Consider the following 22,126-nt stretch of genomic DNA (forward strand, 5'->3'; position numbering starts at 1 on the left):
TTTTAAGTTCTGTTCCCTGGAAACACTTTTGGTACCAATAATTGTTGGTTCAGTTAGCAGAGTGGTGTCAGAGCGTCACAGAACAATGTATTCGAGCTCATGTATCTGTGGGAGCAAATGAGGAACTCAAGGGCTGCAAGAGGACTTGGAGGATTAGAGGAGTCACCAGCCGCTGGATCTGAGCAGCCAGGCGCAGCCAGCTAAGTATGCGTATGAATGGGTGGTTTGCAAAGATGACATGATTGCCTCCATGTGACTTCCTCCTTGTAGGTCCACGGTCAAACAGCTGGTGGTGAATCTGAGTTTTCTGTTGCTCAGCAGGACCGATGGTTGGAAAGAAAAATGGGCATGGAGCTTAAGACACCAATGTCAAGCTGGAATATGCCAGGCATATCTGACTATGTCCCCACATCTGACTGAAAAAAGAATTTCAGTCTAATGGATACTGCTTCCATTTTGCCTTCAAAATTTCATGCAAGTTCCTCTTTTGGCCAATTCTAAACCAGAATGAACAAGGAAGGGAATTCTGGGAAATGTAGTTGGCTTTTAAACTATGGATTGTTAATATGGCTTTAATTTTGAATATTTTCAGTTTGCTTTATATCAGATTATAACCGAAATAAAAATCCATGTGCTTAAAATAACACTCTTAAAATAACAGCAAACTTTTTTAGTGCATAATATATGCTGAGCATTCCATTAACCACTATGCATATTAAACTGCACAGCAACGTTGTAAGATACTATCAATATCTTAAATTTTTAGCTGAGGAAATTTGCCCAAGAACACAATTTAGTTGGATGTAATGCAGCTACTATGAGTATAAATTCCATGTATTCAATTATCCTGATAGCCTCTTTTGTTCACCAATTTCAAGAATGTTTCATAACAGATGCACAAGGATTTATACAACTATCCAAATAATTTTCAAACTATCTCAGATAGTTTGATAAAACCCAACTACTCATCTGATCATCATACAGGCATTTCAACTGGAAATACTTTCTGATATTTCAGTGGGTTGTTGGTACAATCTTCAAAGAAAGAAGAAAGACAAAGGAAGAAATAGAAAGAAAGAAAGAAAGGAAGAGAAAGAGGAAGGAAGGAAGGAAAGGAGGGAGGGAGGGAGGGAGGGAAAGAAGAGAGAGAAAAACTAAAAAGAGAAAGAAGAATAGAGAAAAAGAAAGTGAATTAATATGTAAACAGTTTTGTCTAATGAACCTGCATATAATTTTGTTTTTCAAACAAAACTTTTTTGAACTTTGTAGTTCAAAAAATAATAATTCTGGATACCAATCCATGGGAAAATGACACTTTAAAAATTGCTGTAAAGAAAGAGCAAATAATTGCCTGCATGGCAAGGGTTGTAAGGTCTCAGATATGCACATTTCCACCAAAATTCCCCTCCAATGAAACTCTTTATTTATACGTATTTATACATATTCTTTGTCACTCTTGAATGAAGGTATTATTGATAGGGAATAGAAACCCTAAGCCAATATCTGTCCAATTATTCTCAAGTAACTTTATTTTTTGAGTTAATAGGAAAACAAAGAAATGGGTATTATGTGATCAAATAAATTTGAAAAATGCTAGAGTTAACAAAACAGAACATAGGTTTCCATATGGATTTACTCATTGTAAACTACCAGAGGAGAATACAGAGAGGATGTCATTTTTGGCAATAGAATCCTTTTTTCTCTCAGCCTGGTTGGAGCATAGATGGAAAAACAGAGTACAAAGCCATTTTTTGATCAAATTTAATTGGATTATCAATTTATAATCATAGTTGAGTCCTAAGAAACTGGAAGAGACAACAGCAGTCATTATTTATGAGCAAAGGGCTTCATTAGGGTCTTCAGACGTGGCTCGAGGGAGGGGCCGTGCAGCGGGGCTGCTCCTCCGTGATGCCTCCTCTAGCACCGGGCTCCTAGGACAGAAGCAGGAACTACATCATCAAACAAAAGATAGTAAGACGAGGATACAAATAAATCACTGTAAAGTTTCAAAGGAGGGGAAAATCGTACCTCCTAGGGAAAATGTATAAAGGTCTTGTCAAAGACTAGGAGTCAGTGACGGCCCATGAAGGATGGTTAGTGGGTGGTCAACAGCCAGGGATGAGAAAAAACACGTTTTCAGGCTGCAGAGCTGGTGTGAGCAGGGTCACAGGTTTGGTTTGGGTGGTGGGGGCAGAGGGGAAGAGGGAGGGAGGGAGAGGGAGAGGGGACAAAGCTTGGTTTGCTGCTGCCCGCCGTGTAGCTTACCTACACAGATAGCAGTGAGAAACGAGAACTGGTGGTTTGGGGGTAAAGGTAGACGAAGGTGGTGGGAGATGATGGAGGCTCTGAGACTGAACTTGTAAGTGGAAAGAGACAGCACTGAAGCCTTCGGCCACAGAGGGCATGGCGGGGGTCTAAGGGAAGGATGCCTGAGGAAAACCAAAGGCTCCCTCCACCTACCTTATTCTTTGGCTTAGGAAAAGGCCTAATCTAATCTATTTGGATCTGGGTTCTGTGTCTCTACTTGCCAGTGTAGAAAGCCAAAGACAAGTAAGGTTTTTCTTGAAGGTGTGTGCTCTTCCCCAAAGAATCCTTTAGGAAAAGCAGCCTGAGAAATATCTGTGCATTGGATATATGCTGGCGGCAGTCGGAAGAATCCAGACTGTACGGAGCACACACACATGCACATACGACGCTTGACTCTTGAAACACTTGTGGCTTAACTGTCTGGTTATTAACTGTCATTATGAAGTGCCTATTATTTTCCTTAGTAAATGTGTGGATAAAACCATCCAAATATATTTTAAATATGGTAAAATAGTGATAGAGTTTGAGTCCAACAATTTCTTAGAGAAAATTTTAACTACGTATTCAGTTTTACAACCATAAGCACGGCAGATTTTTTAAAACACACCCCCTCATGCTTATTGCTGTAAAGAAGGTAAGTGCTCTCCAGTGTCTCGCTGGATTCAAGAGCATCCTGGCTGCTGATGCCTGCGAGCTGTATGGCACTCTTCTGACATCCAGGGCTGATACTTTCCACATGTAACCCCACTGCCCCTGGAAGGGAAACCTTCCTGCTGAATCAGAGGGGTTTGTGGAGATGCAGAAATAACAAACAACCTATGTCTTTTAGAAACTGCTGATGTATCTGCCCTTTTTCTTCTCACAGGCAGGAAAGTTTTCTCTTCCTCTGCCTCTTTCCCAGTGAGAGGTATGGGTTGCTTGCAGCAGAGAGGCTTGTAAGGAGAGAATGTATCTCCAGTAAGGCCCTCGTCGCTTGCTGGCTGGCTGCAGCTGGCCGTAGCCTTAGTCTCACCTTGGCTCTCTTAACAGCAGATGGGTTCACTTAGGATAGATAGCCTGTCATCCAAACCCAGCAGCCATGCTTAGTGCCAGATGTGCTGCGTGAACACAAAAGCACACCGTGGAGGCGCACACAGCTAGGAACAGAGTCAAAGCGGCCTACGAGAGTGAAGAGGTCAAAGCAGTAGGTCGGGCGCTAAATGACTGTAGCAAACTATGAAGCAGACGCTTGCCATTTCCCTACTCAGAGCAAAGCCGACAACCTAAATTTGATTAGGTTTCACATGCGCTTGAGGCTCTGGGAGTCAAAACATGAGAAGAAACATGACCCTGCGTATCACATGTGAGGCCGTGTGGGCAGGGCCAAGCCAGCCATGCGGGTCAGCAGTGTTGGGAGTGCTCCAAATTACGGGCTGCCACCCCGACATGCTGGCAGCCTTTATCCAAACAATAGCTTCCCTTCAATTGTTATTTCTGACTCTGAATGGAGAGACATTAAGTGCTACGCATATCTAATTTTGTCATCCTATTAATTTTAACGAGTGCAGACCCATCTGTTCCATTCAGACGCCCTCACTGTATGTGTGCGTGCGTGTGCGTGCGTGTGTGTGCAAGGTAGCGCAGTGTGCTGCTCTGTTGCTTTGTCCCTGTGCATTGCTGTGTCATTTTGAGAGTGGCTTCTGTGTGCAGCTAAGAGACCTGGTTTCGGATGCCAGTCGGAGCATCCCCGGGCTCGTTAATAATGGAGGAGTCTGACAGGAGCAGCTTCGCCTGCCTTTGTTTTCCACGGTAGGTGAAGGGAGACATGGATCTCTCTGTGTTGCCAAATAACGACCATCCTGACAAATTCCTGCAGCTTGACGTGAAGTCTTTAATGAGCTCAGCCCTCCTTCAGGCCAGCCCTGCGCGGTCTCCGGGCGGAAATTATCCTGCTGCACAACACTGGCAGAACCTCATCTACTCACAGGTGAGATCTGGGGTACAGAAATACAGGGAGGGGTTATTTCTGTCTCACTACCTGCCATGATTTGTGCAGAAAGAAGGGTATAGGGAACAGAAGCCAAGGTGGATGCTCTCTCTTCCAGCATAGTCTTTCTCTCTTCCTGAACATAAGGAGCCTTTCTCTCATCTCTTTACAAAATATGCGAATTCTTTCATGCACTCATTCCCTCAAGCAGTAGCTTCTCAGCCTGTCCTCACTTCGGATTTCATGTAGCCCTCATTTTGCTTTTTCTCTTCAGAACTTTCCAAGCAAATTGTGATGTTTGCAAATAAGGATCTAGGGGGAAAAAACCCATCTTCATCTTTTGGTGTTGTCTAAGCGTAAAGCATCAGAAACTTACATCGTGGGTGTAAACGGGCCTCTAAGACAGCTGGAGAACTTCTCTTTTCCTCGCTTAGACCAGCTCCCTTTCATTTACACACAGAAGATTCAGACAGCAGAACAATGGAAACCTGATAATTGAAGGGGGAAAAAATACAGGGGAAATACAGGAAAAAAAATACAAAGAAAGAAAAAACTCTCCACCTTGGAAAAGTGCTAGCTAGCTGTTAATATTATTATAGATACTCTTATTCTCCACGTGTCCATGTGTCCAAGACATACCAATCAGACCTTCAAACCCAACACCAATTTTATTTCTCTTGCTTTTCTTTTGCATCTTCCTTCTTTTTTGCTGACAAAAAGAGAAGAATAAAGCTGATGAGTTCCATCTGCTCGAGTAAACATAAAGGCCCTGACTGTTGCACAGCTAATGAAACAGAAATAATCTTTGTTTTAAGATGTGAAGGCAAATGGGGTTGAGACTTAGTCAACTTAGAAACAGGAAGAAGCATTTCATTTCAGAACAGATGTGACTGACCTACAAACCCCTGCAAGTCATTAAATCCTTTGGAGTGGTTCAAATTCCCTGAACAGAAATTTGTTTTCTTTTAAGAACAGTTGCTGCTCATGCGTCCTGGTATAAAGTGACTCCTTTGTGGTATGTTTGTGGGCTCCCCGGGACTTTACTATGAGATCATTCAAAATCAAGTACATTCAAATGATTATGTAAGTGTTTCTTCCACCTATAAGGATTTTAATTTATTTCCATCATAAGGAAGCCTGTTACGACAACTGGCATTTTTTAATTTTGCATCAATCTCTTTTGTAATCCTCAAACCCTCTGCCCTTTCATGCCCACTGGTATAGTTGTTGTTTTTGTGTTTTGTTTAGTTTTAAATTAAATGAAATTAAATTCCTCCTCTTTCTTCCTCATTGTTAGTATCATAGAATAAAATGATTCAAAAATCAGAAGAGCTTGGCCCTCCTATGCTATGAAGTTTAGTCTAGGAAAACATATCCAATAAATTCTTTTGAGGTTGGAACATATCAATCTAACGTCTTTTGTTTGGTACTGGAGTCGATCTGTTTCCTTCATGTGGAACTTCACAGTTTAAACTCTGTTGAAGGTTGTTCCTAAACCTAAATGAAATGTAAATTTTTAAAAGCCAACTGTTCCCACAGGCTCTGTTGGGTCAAAATAGTTATTCAAGGAAAAATCCAGGAGGTAAACTTCTGCTTCACTGGTCTTTGAGTATGCATTGTTGATAATTATAAACTTCAAATAAACTTGATTTAGCTACTCTTTTACCCTACAAAGAAATATTAAATGACCGAATGAGGCCAATTTACTATCCAAATAATGCGTGGAGTGCAGAGTTGGGGCGGCAGATCAAGTGCAAATTCTGGTAGTCGGGTAGGCACGCACAAACCGTGAGTGACAAGGGTGATATTCACTACTTCACGACACAGCCATAAATGATTCTTCTCTCCTTTGCTGGATCTTACAGTTCAGGATTGATGTGTTCCTTAGATTGAAAAATAAACCTCAGAGAAATGGTTATATAAAAGTTCTAAATAGTTGTCCTGATAACTGGAAAAAGACACTGAATACACCTGGTGTACTGAAGTTCTAGACACACGTAAGATGGAAAGTGCCAGATAGTTCTTAATTTAAAACCCTCACTCTGTTGGGGAGTCATTAAGCCAATGGGAAGAATATGGAACGAAGAGATTAGAAACTTGATTTCCTGTCTCAAATCCACAGTAAACCAGTTTGAGAGACATCTATCGTGGCCCTTAGTCCATGCTGTAGTATTTCCACTTGCAAAAATTAGGATAATATTCATTTTATGTATTTTCTTAAAAGGGAGAGCAAATGAAATATGAGGTAAAAGCAATTGAGAGGCAGAACTCCCTACAAGGGAGCAAGAAGTATGTACAGAGTAAGTATGTATGTATTATTATTATTTACCAATATTTCAAAATGAAGTTACCCTTTCATCACATTTTGGAAAACCGCAGATCATTCCAATTTCATTATTCTACAGCTATTGTGAATGGAGGTGGATGGTGTGTGGTGTGTGTGTGGTGTGTGTGTTGGTGGTGGCAGTGATTGAGGGGTGTCTCAATACTCCTGTCAAGCTGTGCAGCCAACCTAAACAGTAAACGCGATACCACGTGAAATCCACACACGCTGCTGAGTGGTGTCAACTGATCCTTCAGCCCCACACTAATCAGGTGCATGGTGCTTGGGACCACTTCATGGAATGTCACGTGACCTAACCTACAGACATTACCTTCTCATTGGGGGTAACTCGGCAGTTAAAACAGGAATTCTCTAGATCCCAAATATCAAGTTGAATTATTAAATATAAGTATCACCTTTATATAAACGATTTATCTTCTATTTTTTTGAACTTACATTCGTCCATATTTGCAAGAGTGTATGAACAGATATTACTTGATTCCACTATATCTATACTCCTTAAATTCTTTCACTGACGAAATAAAGAAGCTTCACAATACATTTTATGTCAGTGCAATGAATAAACATTCTCTAAAATAGAATGCTTCTGATTGTTAAAATGATTTGGGGCATATATCTGATGAAGGCATTTAGAAATTCCAAATATTTCTGCCAACCCCTTTCTAAAACGAGGTAAAGAACAGAAAAGATGATTTTTTAAAAAAATTTAAGTGATAAAATATGTTTTTTCAGATCTTGTGGTGGGCCTTTATTTTCTGATTAGAGGATGCCCTTTGGAATCTTTTCAGACTGGTCTCTTTGTTCTGTCTTTTCCTGGCTTAGATCACATCAGTTCAGACATCAGGAGCATTCCAGACTAAAGCTGTGAGCTAGAGCAAAAGACCAAGGATGAGAGGCTGCTCTTCCCTTGATTTCGTCTAGTACACATCGTGTACTGGGTTTACTTCCTAAGCACCTCTCTTCACTCTTTTTCAGTCCAATAACTATCTTTTTTCCTTAAATTCTAGTGTCTGTTCTTTTTATCTCGTTTTTGCATGTAATTGTTTCTTAACTGCCTGAACACATGCTGTGCCTTCCTAAGACTGTCTCTATTTTCAATCTTCTATTTACTATTTTGAAAAGAACAGCACTGTACATATAGTAGTCTCTCATTTTTAAGTTTATATTGGGGAGACAATATGGGACTTTGCAGGTGCTTAAATTATCTAGGAAGTAGATTTACAACATCATCAAGTTGCCCAGACAAGATTTATCAAGTTTTAATTTATGTAGCTCATAAAATCTCCAACAGGGTCAGAGGATTGACTTTGGGTGGTATGCTTCCAGAAACTACACCCAAATTGTCCCACCATATTGCTCTCAGACCAGACCTAAATACCTCAGGTACTAAAACCTATATTAAAGACACATGCATGTTACAATACCACGTGTGGGACTCTAGGGCCTTGGTTGTATGTGGGAAAAGGCAGGAGATAAGATTTAAGAGAGGTCCAGTCACACCATGGAGGGTCTGTTGGGTTTGTCTGAGAATTTGACTTCTATCCTGAAAATTGTTAGTGATCAGTGAAAAATTTTAAGCAAAAAAAAAATCACATAATCAAATCTGTATTTTATAAAGATAACCATTCTATCGATTTAGAAAAGGATTACTGTGTCAGAAGGGTGCTGATTTTCTGGAAAAGTTTGTCCACAAATGAAATACACTCAAAATGCACTGTTGCATTAGGATTATGATAAGGGTTACACCGAACGTATAGATCAAAATGGGAAAAACAGAAACCTTTATGACATTGATTCTCCCAATCCATGAACATGATATGTCCTTCCATTTATTCAACTCTCCATATGGCCTTCAATTATGTCTCATAATTCTCCACAAAAAAAGTTTTGCATATAGTGCGTTCGGTTTAAATCTAAATACCTACAGTACTTTATTGCTCTTGAGAGTAGTATCTTTGAAATCATGTTTTATAATAGAGTATTACTCATGTATATTACTAATCATTATATATTAAATTTTAATTCAGGAAGTATGTTAAAATATCTTATTTCATTTTGCCTGTAAATGTCCCTGTAGATAATCATGTCATTTGCTATTTTGTTTCATTATTTGCAAACCTTATTTCTTTTATTTATTTATTTTTCTATTCTTATTGTGTTGCTTTGAGCTTCCACTGCAATATTATATGGATGTTGTGATTACTGGCATCCTCATATTAATTCTGAAACTAAAATAAATGCTTCTGGTATTTTATCATTAAGTAATCTGTGTTCAGGAAGGTTTTGGTCCATTCCCTTAGTTAGCTTAAGAAAATTCCCTACTATTTCTAGTTTGCTAAAAGAGTTTGCTTTAAATATGTTTCAATATTTTAAAAATTATTTTCTGAACTATTGCAAAATTTTATATTTTTCCTCCTGTTAATGTGGTAGATTTTTGTTAATATTCTAATATTAAGCCATGCTCATGGTATAACATTTTTCTCTGGCATAAATCTGTCTTATCCTGTTATATATAATTTGTATATATTGTAGAATTATGTTTAGCAATGTTGTATTTACAATTGTTACATTTATGTTTATAAGAGAAATTGGTTTATAATTTTCTTTTACTTGCTGCCCTCATTTGGAGTTTACACTAACTTCATAAAAGGAGCTGGAGAGTATCTTTTGTTTTCCTATTTTCTGGAAGAATTTGACTAAGATAGAAATTATCTGTTTCGAGAACGAAGAACTTGACCGAAAAATTCTCTGGCCTGTTCTTCAGTGTATGTGTGGTGTTTTCAGTAGATATAAACTATTGACTCAAGTAGTGAAATTATCACAGGTTTATTTAACTTTTTATACATTCTTAATTAAGCTTGGCAAATTATATTATGTGGGAAACTGCCCAATTTCATATAAACTTTTAAAGCTGCTCAGATTATTTTTCTATTGTTTCTTAATCTCTGCTGTGTCTCTTCTCATGCTTGGTGGAATTTCTAACATTTACATTTCTAACTTGGTGGATTTGTGTCTTTAATGTTTTATCCTGAGTAGTATTGCCAGAGATGTTTTCAATCTGATTAATCTTTTCAAAGAAATAGCTTTCAATTTTGTTTATTCTCTCCATTGTATATTTGTTTTTCTTATGAATATTTATTATTTTATGCTTTATATTTGTTATTTCATTTTGATTATTTTCTTAGATTTACTCTGTGGCTTTGTTGTTAAGATTTTGAATTGGATGCTTAGTTCATTAATTTTCTCATTCTGCTTTTATAGTGCAAGCATATATGCCCCTAATATTCTCTCAAAATACCATTTCAGCTCCAGTCAACTATATAATATAGCACTTTTCACTTCATTCTGTTCTAAGTTTTAATTTTTTCATTATTATTTCTTTGAAATATATTTTTAAATGCCTGCCAAATGTGATATTTTAGGTTATCTTTTTGATAATGATTTCCAGATTTATCACTAATTTGTCCATGGCCCAAAACATAATCTGTATAATATTCAGTCTTTGAAATTTGTTTTAAAGTTTAACATATGATCAATTTTTGTAAAATGTTCAGTGTATGTTTTAAATATTAGTATTTTCAATCATTTAATAAAGATATCTTTATATGTCACTTGATCAAACTTGTTGATTTTATTGTTCAAATATTCTCTATCCTTAAAAATTGTTTTGCATGCTTGATAAAAATTGCATGTATAAATTTCTCTTTGTAATTATTTCAAGTTTTGCTTTATAAATGTTGAAAATAATAAAATACATGAAGCTTAGAATTATTAAGTTTTACTGATGATGTGTAACTTTATTAATTTTCTAGCAACCTTCTTTATGTCTAACAAAGTCTTATACCGTAAGTCTCTTTTGTCTGATATATACATATATTTTTTTTTCCCTTAGTGGTTAGGCAGGCTAAGTTACACCGTGGAAACAAATATACCCAAATTCTTAGTGACTTAACACAATAAAGTGTGTGTCTCATTCACATAAGGTCTGATATGGGTGTTATAGATGTCCTAGGAGATGTACTTCTGTGTGGAAGCCAAGGATCTTGCCAGGGATTTTAGTGGGCAAGCTTGAGTTTCATTAGTCATGTGACTAATCCAGCTGTTGAACTGTTGTGTACCCATGAAGAAGAAATGAGTTTTCTGAGCATCTAGCCAGAATTTACCACTGTTTCATTCTGTTAAAATATATATATATATATATATATATATAAATAATTACATATGCTATACATCCCATATCATCATATGTGTGTAATCAACTTTCCACACACAGAGCACATTCACTTTCCCCCCAGAAGTACCAATTCCAAGGTCAACCAGATATCCCTCTCCATACCATCGTGCAAACTTTGTTGGACTAGGAATAGGATTATTATAGTAAATTCTTCCCTTCTGAATGGGAAAAACGAGAGACACAGAAGTCACGTCTCTAAAAAATTCAGAGAACCATCCCACTGGGAATAATCTGTGCAAACCTCCTTTTCTGAAAGTGGAGAAAACTAACTAGGCCCAGATTCTGATTTGGGAGGACCTCCTAAGGCACGGCTCTCCACTCTCTGGGGAGCATCCCCTTGTTCATCATTCCCTTGTGCCGTATCAGAGTGGGTCCTCCTTCAAGGCTGTGTGGACTTCAGACTTTACTTCCACTTTTGGATATTCAGGGACCTAGGGTTATTATTGTTTGGTTTTTGGTTTTTTGCTTTTTTTTTTATTTTACACATTCACGAGCTTTTAGATCTAATCTTGGTGTTTCTTTGGTAATGCATTTCCTACAAAAATTGGTACACTATTTGTTAATATACTCTTATCTATTTAGTTCCAATAAGTTCTATATGTCAATAAATACACTTAAAGTTCCTTTGAAGACACAGATCTCAAATTGGCTTTATTGCTTTGCTTTTCTACCTCTATTTTTCTATCCTTTGGCTTAATGACAACCACCTGTAGTCTGTCTAAAATAATAGTTATGAAACCATACACTGAACATGATTTTTGCTGTGAGTCACTTCATTCAGCTGAGCTTTTATGCTCAAAACTGGGCTTTTATGTTCAATGCCCTTATTCTTTGTCTCCCTTTTTTGAAAAATAATTCTGTTTCACTGTTTGTTGTCTACAGTCAGTTTGTCCATACTAAAAGGTATCTAATTTCTAGACTCTCTCTGCTCTTTCATTTCTTCTTGTTCACTATCCAGTTCTTTCTGTGATTTCATCTTTTTCTTGTTTTACACAAATGCTCTGATTCTTATAAAATCATTGTAAGTATGTAAATATTCTGATTATTGACAAGCATATCTCCTAAAGGTGATTACCTTCCAAATTACCCCAGGTGACACATACACCAAGTGTTTTCCACATATAATATGAATAATCATTATTGCAGCTTCTGATATCACTTTCATCTCCTTCCACTTCTTGACTGCTAAGGCAATACCACACCTTTTTATAATTTCAAAACATCATTTTCTGTATAAGGGAGGATAGGCTAGTCTACATTGTGATGACAAATACCCTACAAAATATCAGTAACTAAAAATGAAAATAAATGTTCTTATTCATGAAAAGTCTGAGGAATGGAAGATAGGTTTTGGGGGAAGCTCCTTTCCAAGCATTGACCCAGGGTATCAGGTTATTTCATTTTATATCTCAGAAGTCTTGCTTACAGTGTAACAAAAGAAAAAAAAAATGTGAGCCGAAAAGCTTGATGATTTCAGGGGCCAGACTTGGAATTGGTTTCTGTTACTTTTGCCCACACATCATTGGCCATAAACACCTGGCCCCAGTCAAAATTCAAAACAGATTGAGAAAGGCAGGCATCCTCTGAACTTGCAAAGGGGAAAGGAAATTGTTGAGCATTTAGCCGGTCACCACAACACCCAGCTCGTATTGCTTATATTTGCTTAGCATATATTTTTACAGTCTTTCACTCTCATTCTGAGTCCTTATATTTTAGGCATTTTATGGTATATATTATATAATTTAATTTATTTTTTAAAATCTGATCTGACAATCTCTGTCATTTAAATAGAGAGGTTAGTCCATTTATATTTAATGTGATTATTTATAAAATTTTTCTATTTTCTTCAGATTTTCTGCCTATATTTTTTATTTCACTTTCCTGGCCTTCTTAAAGATTGATCAACTTTCTTTTTTTCTTTTTCTTCTACTGCTCTACAGATTTAGAAGCTATACATTATATCTCTACTTTTTAGTAATATCTCTTTCCCCTCACTGAAATGGTGTCTTAAAATTCTCTAATCAAAAATATCTGTGTTCATATGCACAAACAATGAGTGCGATGCGCGCCTCTGGGGGAATGGACACACTTGAAGCTCGGACTTGGAGGGGAGGGAGGGTAAGGGCATCATACGTAACCTAATCATCTGTGCCCCCATAACATGCTGAAATAAAAAAATATATATATCTGTGTTAAAGCTATTATTGGCTAGTGTTTTCATTTCTCTTAAAACTCACAAATTAGTAATTATTATTATTTCTGTTTTAAATCTATTTTTATTTTATAAAATCAAAGCTTGCTTGGATTTACACATACATTTATCAATTTTCTTTCTTCCTTTCTCTCAGTATCCCTGCTTGTATCTTAATCTTTTCTTCTGTTATCAATATTCTTTTTGAATTGATTTAGAGGTTCTTTCTTTAATGGCCTGTTAATTGTGTACTCTTAATTTTTATTTGTCCAAATATATGTTATATTTCACTCTCTTTATCGAATGATAGTTCACTTACTCATAAAGGTCATAATGATTAAAGTATATACATGATAAGTGGAAAAAGTAATTCTTAATACAAAAAAGTCTAGGTGAGCTTTGAAGTGTTACTTTACTTAAATAAATATTTTTAAATGTTATTTATTTTAGAGATCATATAATTAAAACAATGGAATTGCTGTGGAGTTGTTCTCTGGTAAAAGTATTCTTTCTTATAGACTGAGGGTTGGAGTTCAATAAATACTCTTTTCCCTTATAGCTATTTGGAAAAAAAATACCAAAATACAAATAAACTTCAATCATAATTAATATTTTTAATACTAATTAAATACTGTCATTAAATTATTAATGAATTTATACTATTAATTTTTCCTTCACATGTCCCTCATATATAAAATTGATATGCAGTGCAAAATTGAATGGCATCATGTTCAAGAATAAACTTTCAAGAATATGGCCTAGAAATAAGGGCTAGAATGTTCTTTTAGAATATACCTCTAATTATTTTGCTATCTTTTAAATATTAGGTTTTTTAAAGTCTGCATACATTGGAATAAAGCGTGTAATTTTATTTTACCCCCACAACAGTATTTTCCTCATTTATAGAGCTTTCTTCTTTAAGAAGCTCAGCAATTTGTCTAGCAGACAAATAACCTGACAAAGCCAATTTGTCCATGTCAAAAGAATTATCCCTCTTCAAAGGCGATCAAAGATTTCTAGTCATAAAGAAAAAAAAAAAACTAAGTCAGAATTATGCTAAGCTCATAGAATCTGAATTTCTTATCAAGTTATTTTTTGCTCAATTCAGAAACATTTCTTTTGAGGTAATCCATCTTTAACATAAATGCTAAGTCATGAAGATTTACTATTTCATTGTAAACTTTGGTATTATAGAATATAAATTGACTTTGAGCAGATCAAGAACCTATTAAAGTCAGAGAGGATCTCTAAGCTGATATCTAAGTATGTGACAAATGCATGGATTAAGAAAGTTAGAGAGACCCAACACCAAAGAGTATGTGAATGATTTTATCTAGATGTTTTTTTTTTTACTTACTAGCCATTTCAGAAAGAAACTATATGTAATATTAGTTTACAACTTTAGCTTATATAGTATATATTTAATGTGACCTACATACCCCAATAGATGCTGAGCACAAGGGTATTTTTTTTTTTTTTTGGGTGCTGGGAGAGATTCAAATCAGAAGGGTATTGATGATCATAAATAATGAGTGGAAGGAAATTCCTATTGAACCTTCTAGGTTTATGATGGCTAAAATATGTTTAACATATTTATTGACAAATTGCTATAAATTAAGGAAATAGGCTGCCAGTTTTCAAAGATTAAACCCAAATTATCTAAAATTAACTGATAACGGAATTTCTCTCTTGATGCCCCATGTAAGTAAGGCATTCCTCTGTAAGATTTTTGTGTCTTCTCAATTTGTATTTGGCCAATGAACAAATTTTAATTTCAAAATTTTCTACCTTCATGATAGCTGTATGTTTCTAAGAAAAAAATTAAAAAAAAACAAGGTAAAAAATATGAAAGGCAGACACAGAAAAGCACACATTGTATGGCTTTATTTATGTAAGATACAAATTCAGTCCAAACTAACCTATGTTGTTAGAATTTGGGCTTTTCATTGCTCTTGGGCAGAAGGAGGGACAGTGACTGCAAAGGAACGGGAGGTGTGCTCATGATGTTCTGTTTCTTGGTCTGGGTGTTGAATCTTGGGCTTATTTGGTGTGTTAAAATTTATTGATCTACATATTTATCACACGTACACATTATATTTCTATTATTCTTCAATAAGAAAAGTTTTAAAAATTCTGAAAGTCAATATTAGAGCCATATAATAGCCAGCTGGTCTGTAGACACATACAGAGGCTGAGTTACACATAGGACGCTGTTAGCCCAGTCTTCAAAGCTGTCTCAAATGAGAGCTAAGACAGCATCTGTGAAAGCCAAAGCATATCTCTAAAATATCTTTTAATTTAGACATTACTGGATTAATATTTTATAAGTCATAGAACGCACAAAGTAAAATGTCATTAAATCTCAATGCAAGTAAGCTGGAAAAAGTTGGCTCTGTTCAGAATTCTAGTGTTTGAATTAATAACAGCGTTCTTTCTCTGTAGTTATAAAATAGCAGATGAATGAATGATTGTTAAAGCTGATGAAGATTACACACAAAGAGACAACTCAATTAATGGTGGGTTCCTACGTCAAACCAGATCCTAGAACCCTTTTCTCATCCGTTGTCCTCATCTGTTGGGTTTCTAAGCAGAATCAGCACATTTTTGGGTACAGTTATCTCCTGTTACATCTTCGGCCATCAGAAGGCTCATTGCTAAGAGAAGCCTGTCTCTTTGCCTCTTAACAGAGAGAAAAGAAGAACATTGCTGCTCGACAAATTAGAGGATCCAGTACAGAGCGCCTTGTCACCACTGAAAGCCCCCCACCATCCATGTCATCGGTCATGAAGAATAACCCACTATATGGTGACGTGAGTTTGGAGGAAGCTATGGAAGAGAGAAAAAAGAACCCTTCGTGGACCATCGAGGACTATGACAAACATTCCTTGCACACAAACCTCTCTGGACATCTAAAGGTACTCAAGACTAGGAATCACCTTCTTCAGTTGATAAGGGAGATCAGTTCAATAACCCTTTAAAATAGGGGTGTTAAGGAATTCTTCACTAGGCACAAAATCTCCAGATTTCAGATCATTTTGGCTTCTGGAAGTTCTTTCTCTCTCAGTCAGTATTTGTGTTTATTTGTCTTGACTTTCACTATTTCAGCACTTACTGGCATCTGTGTAGCGTAGAGAGGGGAAAAAAATGACGTGGCACAGAACGAAAGTTTTCCAGGAGGGTAAAAGCTTTTAGACAATTAATTTGGAAGATTACATATGTTTTCTCCTAGTTTGTGATCATTTATGCTTATAAACATTGAAGATCTGGTTCCCTATTCTACATGTATTCAAAAACATTTATTAAGTGCTCTGTGTTGGGCACTGTGCAAGGGAGTTCTCATCAAAGAGCATTTTATTTCAAGCTCACTCAATGATTTAAGATTGCAGATTTACATTTTGGTCATTTTCCTGTGTCTCAGTAACAAAACAAAACAAAAACATTTCAACACAGGAAAAGTATGCAGTGAACTCATTCACCCAGCTTAAACTCAACTTAAGTTTTTCTTTTTTTCCCCCTGGCGTCACCCACCACACAGAAGACCTCACAATACCTGAAAAGCAGGGTCGCCTGCCTTCTGTTTCCGAGTGGCCCGGACTCCCGACCGGCCTAGGCTTGCCTCTGCCTGCCCGGGCCAGGAGGGCTGCCACTGAACAAATGCGTACTCTTCATTCAAAAACGGGCATCTGTTCTACCCTCCATACCTGGAGCACGTGAGGAATTTTTTTTCTTTTGACGGGAACAGCACCCTGCCCCCTTAAATCCTACAGACAATTAAAAATCTCAAATATGCACTCATTGAAATACCTATTGTCCAGAATGTTTGAAGTTTCTTAATCTCCTAGCAGATCGAATGTGCCTTCTCCTTGAAGTACTCCTTTTCCAGAGAAGTTTCCATAAGAGATGCTACCCTCAGCAATAATAATCTTGTGTTTCTTTTTCTTTCTTTGAAAAAAAAAATCTTATATTTCTTATCAGGAGTCTTAACATGAGGTTCTCTATGAAGTCACCCCTACTATTAAGGAAAAGAAAAGTATTGATTTATTTCACAAACATTTCTTGACGGTGTGCTAGGTCCTGTTTCCTTTGCTGTTTGCTTGCAAGCCAAGGGGACCATAGAGGTGAATGTTACTGTCTCTGCCCAAAAACAGTTCGTGTAACTGAGTCAATTAGCAGGCAGTCACTTTAGAAGAGGATGGAGGAGGCTGAGCACAGAGGTAGGACAACGCCCTGTGCAGATTCGTGAAGGAACAAAAATCACATCTGATTGCAAGAAGACTTCATGAAAAAGTGAATTTATGATGAGTTTGAAGAATGTGAGGTATTCCAAAAGATATAAATGGTTTGCATGAGTGGGAGGCTCTTCCGTCAGGAGTACCAAGAGCGAAGGCAGAAATACAGGAAAGTGAGAGACTTTGTCGAAACAAGTCCAGTTTTGCTGGACCTACACTTTAAGTAATAGGATGGTCACAAAATAAGCAATAAGTTGGACAATTATACGAGTTCTGTTTAGCGAGACGGAACATAAATACGATGGATCATTGTTTTACTAAAACCAAGATCCAGCCCGTCCCCGCCCCAGTCCTCTCTGTGTGCGCCCCTCTCCTCAAGCAGTGCACCCCTTCCCGGACCTCATCCAGCTATTCTTTAGCAATAACTTCTTGAGAGACGCTTCTGGAAGCCATGACTTTTGTTTTTGTTAGAATTTCCTTCTATATGTCATTCATTCAACTTCTTTCAACACCCCCTCGATACCTCATCATTAGCACTTAGAGCCCCTAACTTATTTTCTGAAACCTTGATACCACTTGTGGGCTATAAACCTTCCAAGTGCCTTTAGCCACCTGCATTTTTCTAAGTTGTTAAGCGTCTGTAAGTCAGAAAAGAGAAAAGAAATCCCATATTTAATTACCAAGGCAGGCTAGAAGCAGAGTGTAAAAAAGGATCGTCTCCATTATGAAAGCTCGTAATGGAGAATGGAGATGTTAAACGTGCAGGCAAAACGCAGGCTGATGAGGGCACACACGCAATGAAGGGTGAGAGTGAGGTAGACAGGATTTTTAAACCATTGTCCTTGTGCACAGGTCACCCAAATTTTATCTTAATATTTTAGCATTTCTAAGGGTGGGACGTTCAAATGCGCATCGATTACTGGGAGAATTCAGCACCGTCGCCGGGGGCCCGGCTCCCGGCAGGGCTCGCGTGATAGCGCGGCCAGATGAGCCCGGAGGCTGCCCCAGTGGCCGCGCACGCCGCCAGCGGACTCCACGTCCGCCGAGACCGAGAGGCCGCGAGAGCGCGCGGCCATCGCGAGTCTTGGCCCCGGCGCCGCGAGACGCAGCGAGCCTGCGAGGGGGCGGGCAGGTGGCATCGCCCTGCGCTTGTTGTAGGCCGCCTGGCGGAGGCGCCCCGCCTGCAGCTCCAAAGCGAAGCGGGAGATGATGAGAGGAGAAGTGTATTCTTACAAATGTGTGGACAGTAGAGTTTGTGGGTGATCTATTAGACAGAGGAGACCGAGTTGACTTGAAGATGATTCTCTGGCACTGAACGGAAAACGAGGCCTGTGAAAGAAACAGACATGGGAATAAACAGCAGCTGGCGTGAAGACGTAACGGTCCTTTCTCAGGGGGTCCAATAAGGCCGACGTTTCTGTACGTCAGACATGCTGCAGCCTCTGCAAGGAAGACCAGCAGATCAAGAATCATGGAGGGGACTCTGGACTCCTAGTGTTAGTGCTCCTTCCATGGAAGTCAGCTTCTGGATTTACTGAAAAACTCACCAAAGTATTTATTCCTGCTATGCAGACAAAATCAAACCTCTAAGGTTCATCTAAAGCAAGGAATTTTAATTGTATTTCAACTTGCTAACCTAATTACTTGTACTGTTTATAAGATGTAAGAAACACTAAATTGACTAAAACACTATGGAAAACACTGTTGTGTTTCTGACCCTCCAATGTGAGCAATTTAATAAAAAAAATCACGCAAGACTCCTAATTAATTTGGAGACAGACATACAGATTGTGACTGCAGGATTCCTGGTCAGCCAGAAGGCTGCACCTGCCTGTCTACGCTTTTCAAAGAAGGCTGGCCTCCCTTACTTGAGTTGTGACACTTGAGTCTCACACAGGACAGTGTGAATATGGACCTTCAGTACTTGAGATAGTATCTTGTTCTGCAACTCAAATTAGTTTGTAATGCTGATTGATCACTGATTGATAATATTCTCCATGTAATTTTCTTTTAGGAAAATCCTAATGACCTACGGTTTTGGTTGGGAGACATGTACACGCCGGGTTTTGACACGTTATTGAAAAAGGAAAAGAAACAAGAGAAGCAATCAAAATTATGTCGTATGGGTCTGATCTTACTTGTCCTTACCGCCATCTTGGTTACCATAGTGACTATTAGCACTCTTTTCACCTAAGGAAACTGTCACACACAGAGCTACATGAAATGTCTTAAAAATCTTTCTAGACAAACATTTGCAGAAAAACATGTACCTGCACTGTGAGTGTATTGTTGATTGTGCAATTAAATGTAGTTTCCTGTAGAATGTGAACGTTGCTTGTGATATGTTGGCTTCCCTACTTTGGTCTATGAAACCTGTGTAAGATTTCCAGCCTGACCTTTGTCCTTCAGGAAGCAGGAATTCTAGTGATGGCGGTCACAGAAAAGTCACTCTATACAACCCAAATTAAACATTGTGACAGAGAGTAAAACAGTGTCAACAATTGTTAGCAGCCTTGTCTTAATGCTCAAACTGTATTTACCTTGTTTTAAAATACTGAACTCCCTGCCGCTCCATCCTCCTGTAATCACTAGGGAAGCTGGAGCTCATCGTTTCTGGGCCCACTGCCAGGTAGACGGGATAAAAGCTTTTGGTTGTGCTGCAAGTTGGGTTGGAGTCATTCTCTGTTTTATTTTCCTTTATTTCTCTTTACGGTAGGAAGAAAGAGGGGAGGGGAAGATTTTATTTAAATCTATTCTTATTTTCCCAGTAATTCTCTATAATGCCCCAATTTCATGTTGCAATTTTAGTAGAACTGAACTTGTACAGGCCATAGTTATATAATTAATTACATTTAGATCCAGTTGCACTTACTAATTCATTCATGCTGGATACTGCGAGCCCTAGTGGAAGTCAGTGAGTGTAAACCACCAACCGTGGTCTAGGTGCCTGACTCTTGAAACACAGAGGGGACACTGCTAAGAGAATAGAGCTTGAAGTGTAACTGTGCCATCTGCTAACTGTTGGACCCTGGCAAGTTATTCTCTTAGAGAAGAAATATTACCCAACTCCGCAGTAGGGCTGGCCAAAGGACTAAATAAGAAACAGGTATGAACAATGGCTCCTAATAAGCAATTGATTAGTTAATGGCAGTTGCTATTACTAATTTGCAAGAGCTCATTAGCAGCCTGCGTTCACCTGCCATCTCCTGCAGGTACCTGGGTCCACGGTTCTGGATGCAGAGGGAGAATCATGTCACCACTTTCCCTTCCTTGAGAACGTCCTCTAAGCCCACATCCCCACCCCTTTCTCTTTTTCAAACATCCCACCCTAAGGCTATCTTGTGCAGAAAACAAAAGAGTGACTTTCTCTGCTTCCTACTGGCCTGAAGTCAGCTTTTGTCCTTTGATAATGCCGTATCCTTTTGTTGTATTTCTCTTAAAGATACTTGAAATAAAGTATATTAAAGTGCAGCTTTACTGGAGAATAAAATTGTGCACAAAAAAATCGTCTTAATCATGTTTATAGTCTCTGCCTTCTTATTCCTCCCCTCCTCTGTGGGAGGCTGTAGTCCAGTTTAGCACTGAATTACAGGAGAAATGAAGGTCCTGGAGACTTCTCCACTCTCACTGTGGACACACGTACCACTTGCTGTTACTCTGTCTTCAAAGCTTGCTTGCCCAGTGCTTGCCTCTGAGGGATTCGAAACATGTTCAGGTCTCTCACACACGGAAAGCGCGTTTGCTGCATCAGGCTGCATGTGCTGTCTGGGAGCGCACGTAGGCAAGGCTCTCTAACGGCTTGGTAAGCAGGGGTGACCACGGAAGTGCAAAGGCTGCCTACCTGCACTGCCGGCCTCCCTCGCCCGGAGTGACTCAGCACGAGTCAAGGCCTAGGATTCCCCTGCTCAGCCCTCTTCCACGTGTAGTTATGTTACTATCAGTCCTTTATAGTTCAGCATGCACGAGTTCATGACTATGCTATTGCTCCCAAACCGATCTTCATTTTTAGCCTTCCACGTAACTATAGAATTACAATGTATCGTTGCATCTCCCTGAATTAATGTTATGCGTCCACACGTGAGGGCAAGTCATAAAAAGGGAGACTACATCCTTGTCTGTGCTCAGAATCATACCTTGAAAGTTGTTCCACTTTCTCCTTCAGGATGGGTTTTTGTGAAACCGGCTCGAGCAGCAAGGTCGTGGAAAATACGGAGGTGATGGCTCTAGATGGGCTGACGTTCAAACGTGGGCTTTCTCGAAAGGCTTCGATCCACATTCGGTGAACTAATGTTTCCAAAGTATTTGAATAATCCTTGGCACATACCAGGTGGTCAATAAATCATAACTTGTACTATCTTCAATGCTATTTTAGTCACTGTTTTTTTTCTGAATTGGTCTAAGAAGATCTGGGCTCCATAAATTAATTTCTAATAATTTAGTTGCAAACAATAATCTTTCCCAGCTTCTTTAGAAGGCGTACCCCCCAAAAAAGTTTTGCTTTTTTTTTTTCTTTTGTTTTGCTTTTGTATATTAGGTTAGTGTGGGGGAGGCCTAAAAGCAAATAGTAAGTTAAATTTTCTAGGAAAAAAAAATTCCAAGTGTGCATACTTCTTTAAAATACTGCTCTCAGATTTACCAGAAGGATTAAAATTGTTTTTTAACATAATCCGTTAATGGCCATTCCAATTATATTCACACTGCTGTCACCTAGCGGAGAATTTAGTGGGTGGAAAGCAAAGGTCCGGCCTTGCTCCCTTTATCCAGAGTGCACTACTGCCATCTGGCGGACGTGTGTACTAAGCCTGCTCTTAGTACCCGGAAAGGCATTTTACCAAAGGGACGTTTGGTGGGTGAA

General features: G+C 38.3%; 1 protein-coding gene across 1 annotated transcript; it reads left to right on the forward strand.

Annotated features, from left to right (window-relative positions):
• Nucleotides 1-4,111: 4,111 nt before the first annotated feature.
• On the forward strand, nucleotides 4,112-19,465 carry KIAA1024L (KIAA1024-like ortholog). Its single transcript, XM_012645048.1, has 3 exons — nucleotides 4,112-4,273; nucleotides 15,730-15,957; nucleotides 19,286-19,465. The coding sequence occupies exons 1-3, from the start codon at nucleotides 4,112-4,114 to the stop codon at nucleotides 19,463-19,465; spliced, it is 570 nt and encodes a 189-aa protein (XP_012500502.1).
• The last annotated feature ends 2,661 nt before the right edge of the window (nucleotides 19,466-22,126 follow it).

Source organism: Propithecus coquereli, unplaced genomic scaffold (genome assembly GCF_000956105.1).
Source record: "Propithecus coquereli isolate 6110/MARCELLA unplaced genomic scaffold, Pcoq_1.0 Scaffold224, whole genome shotgun sequence".
Lineage (NCBI taxonomy): Eukaryota > Metazoa > Chordata > Mammalia > Primates > Indriidae > Propithecus > Propithecus coquereli.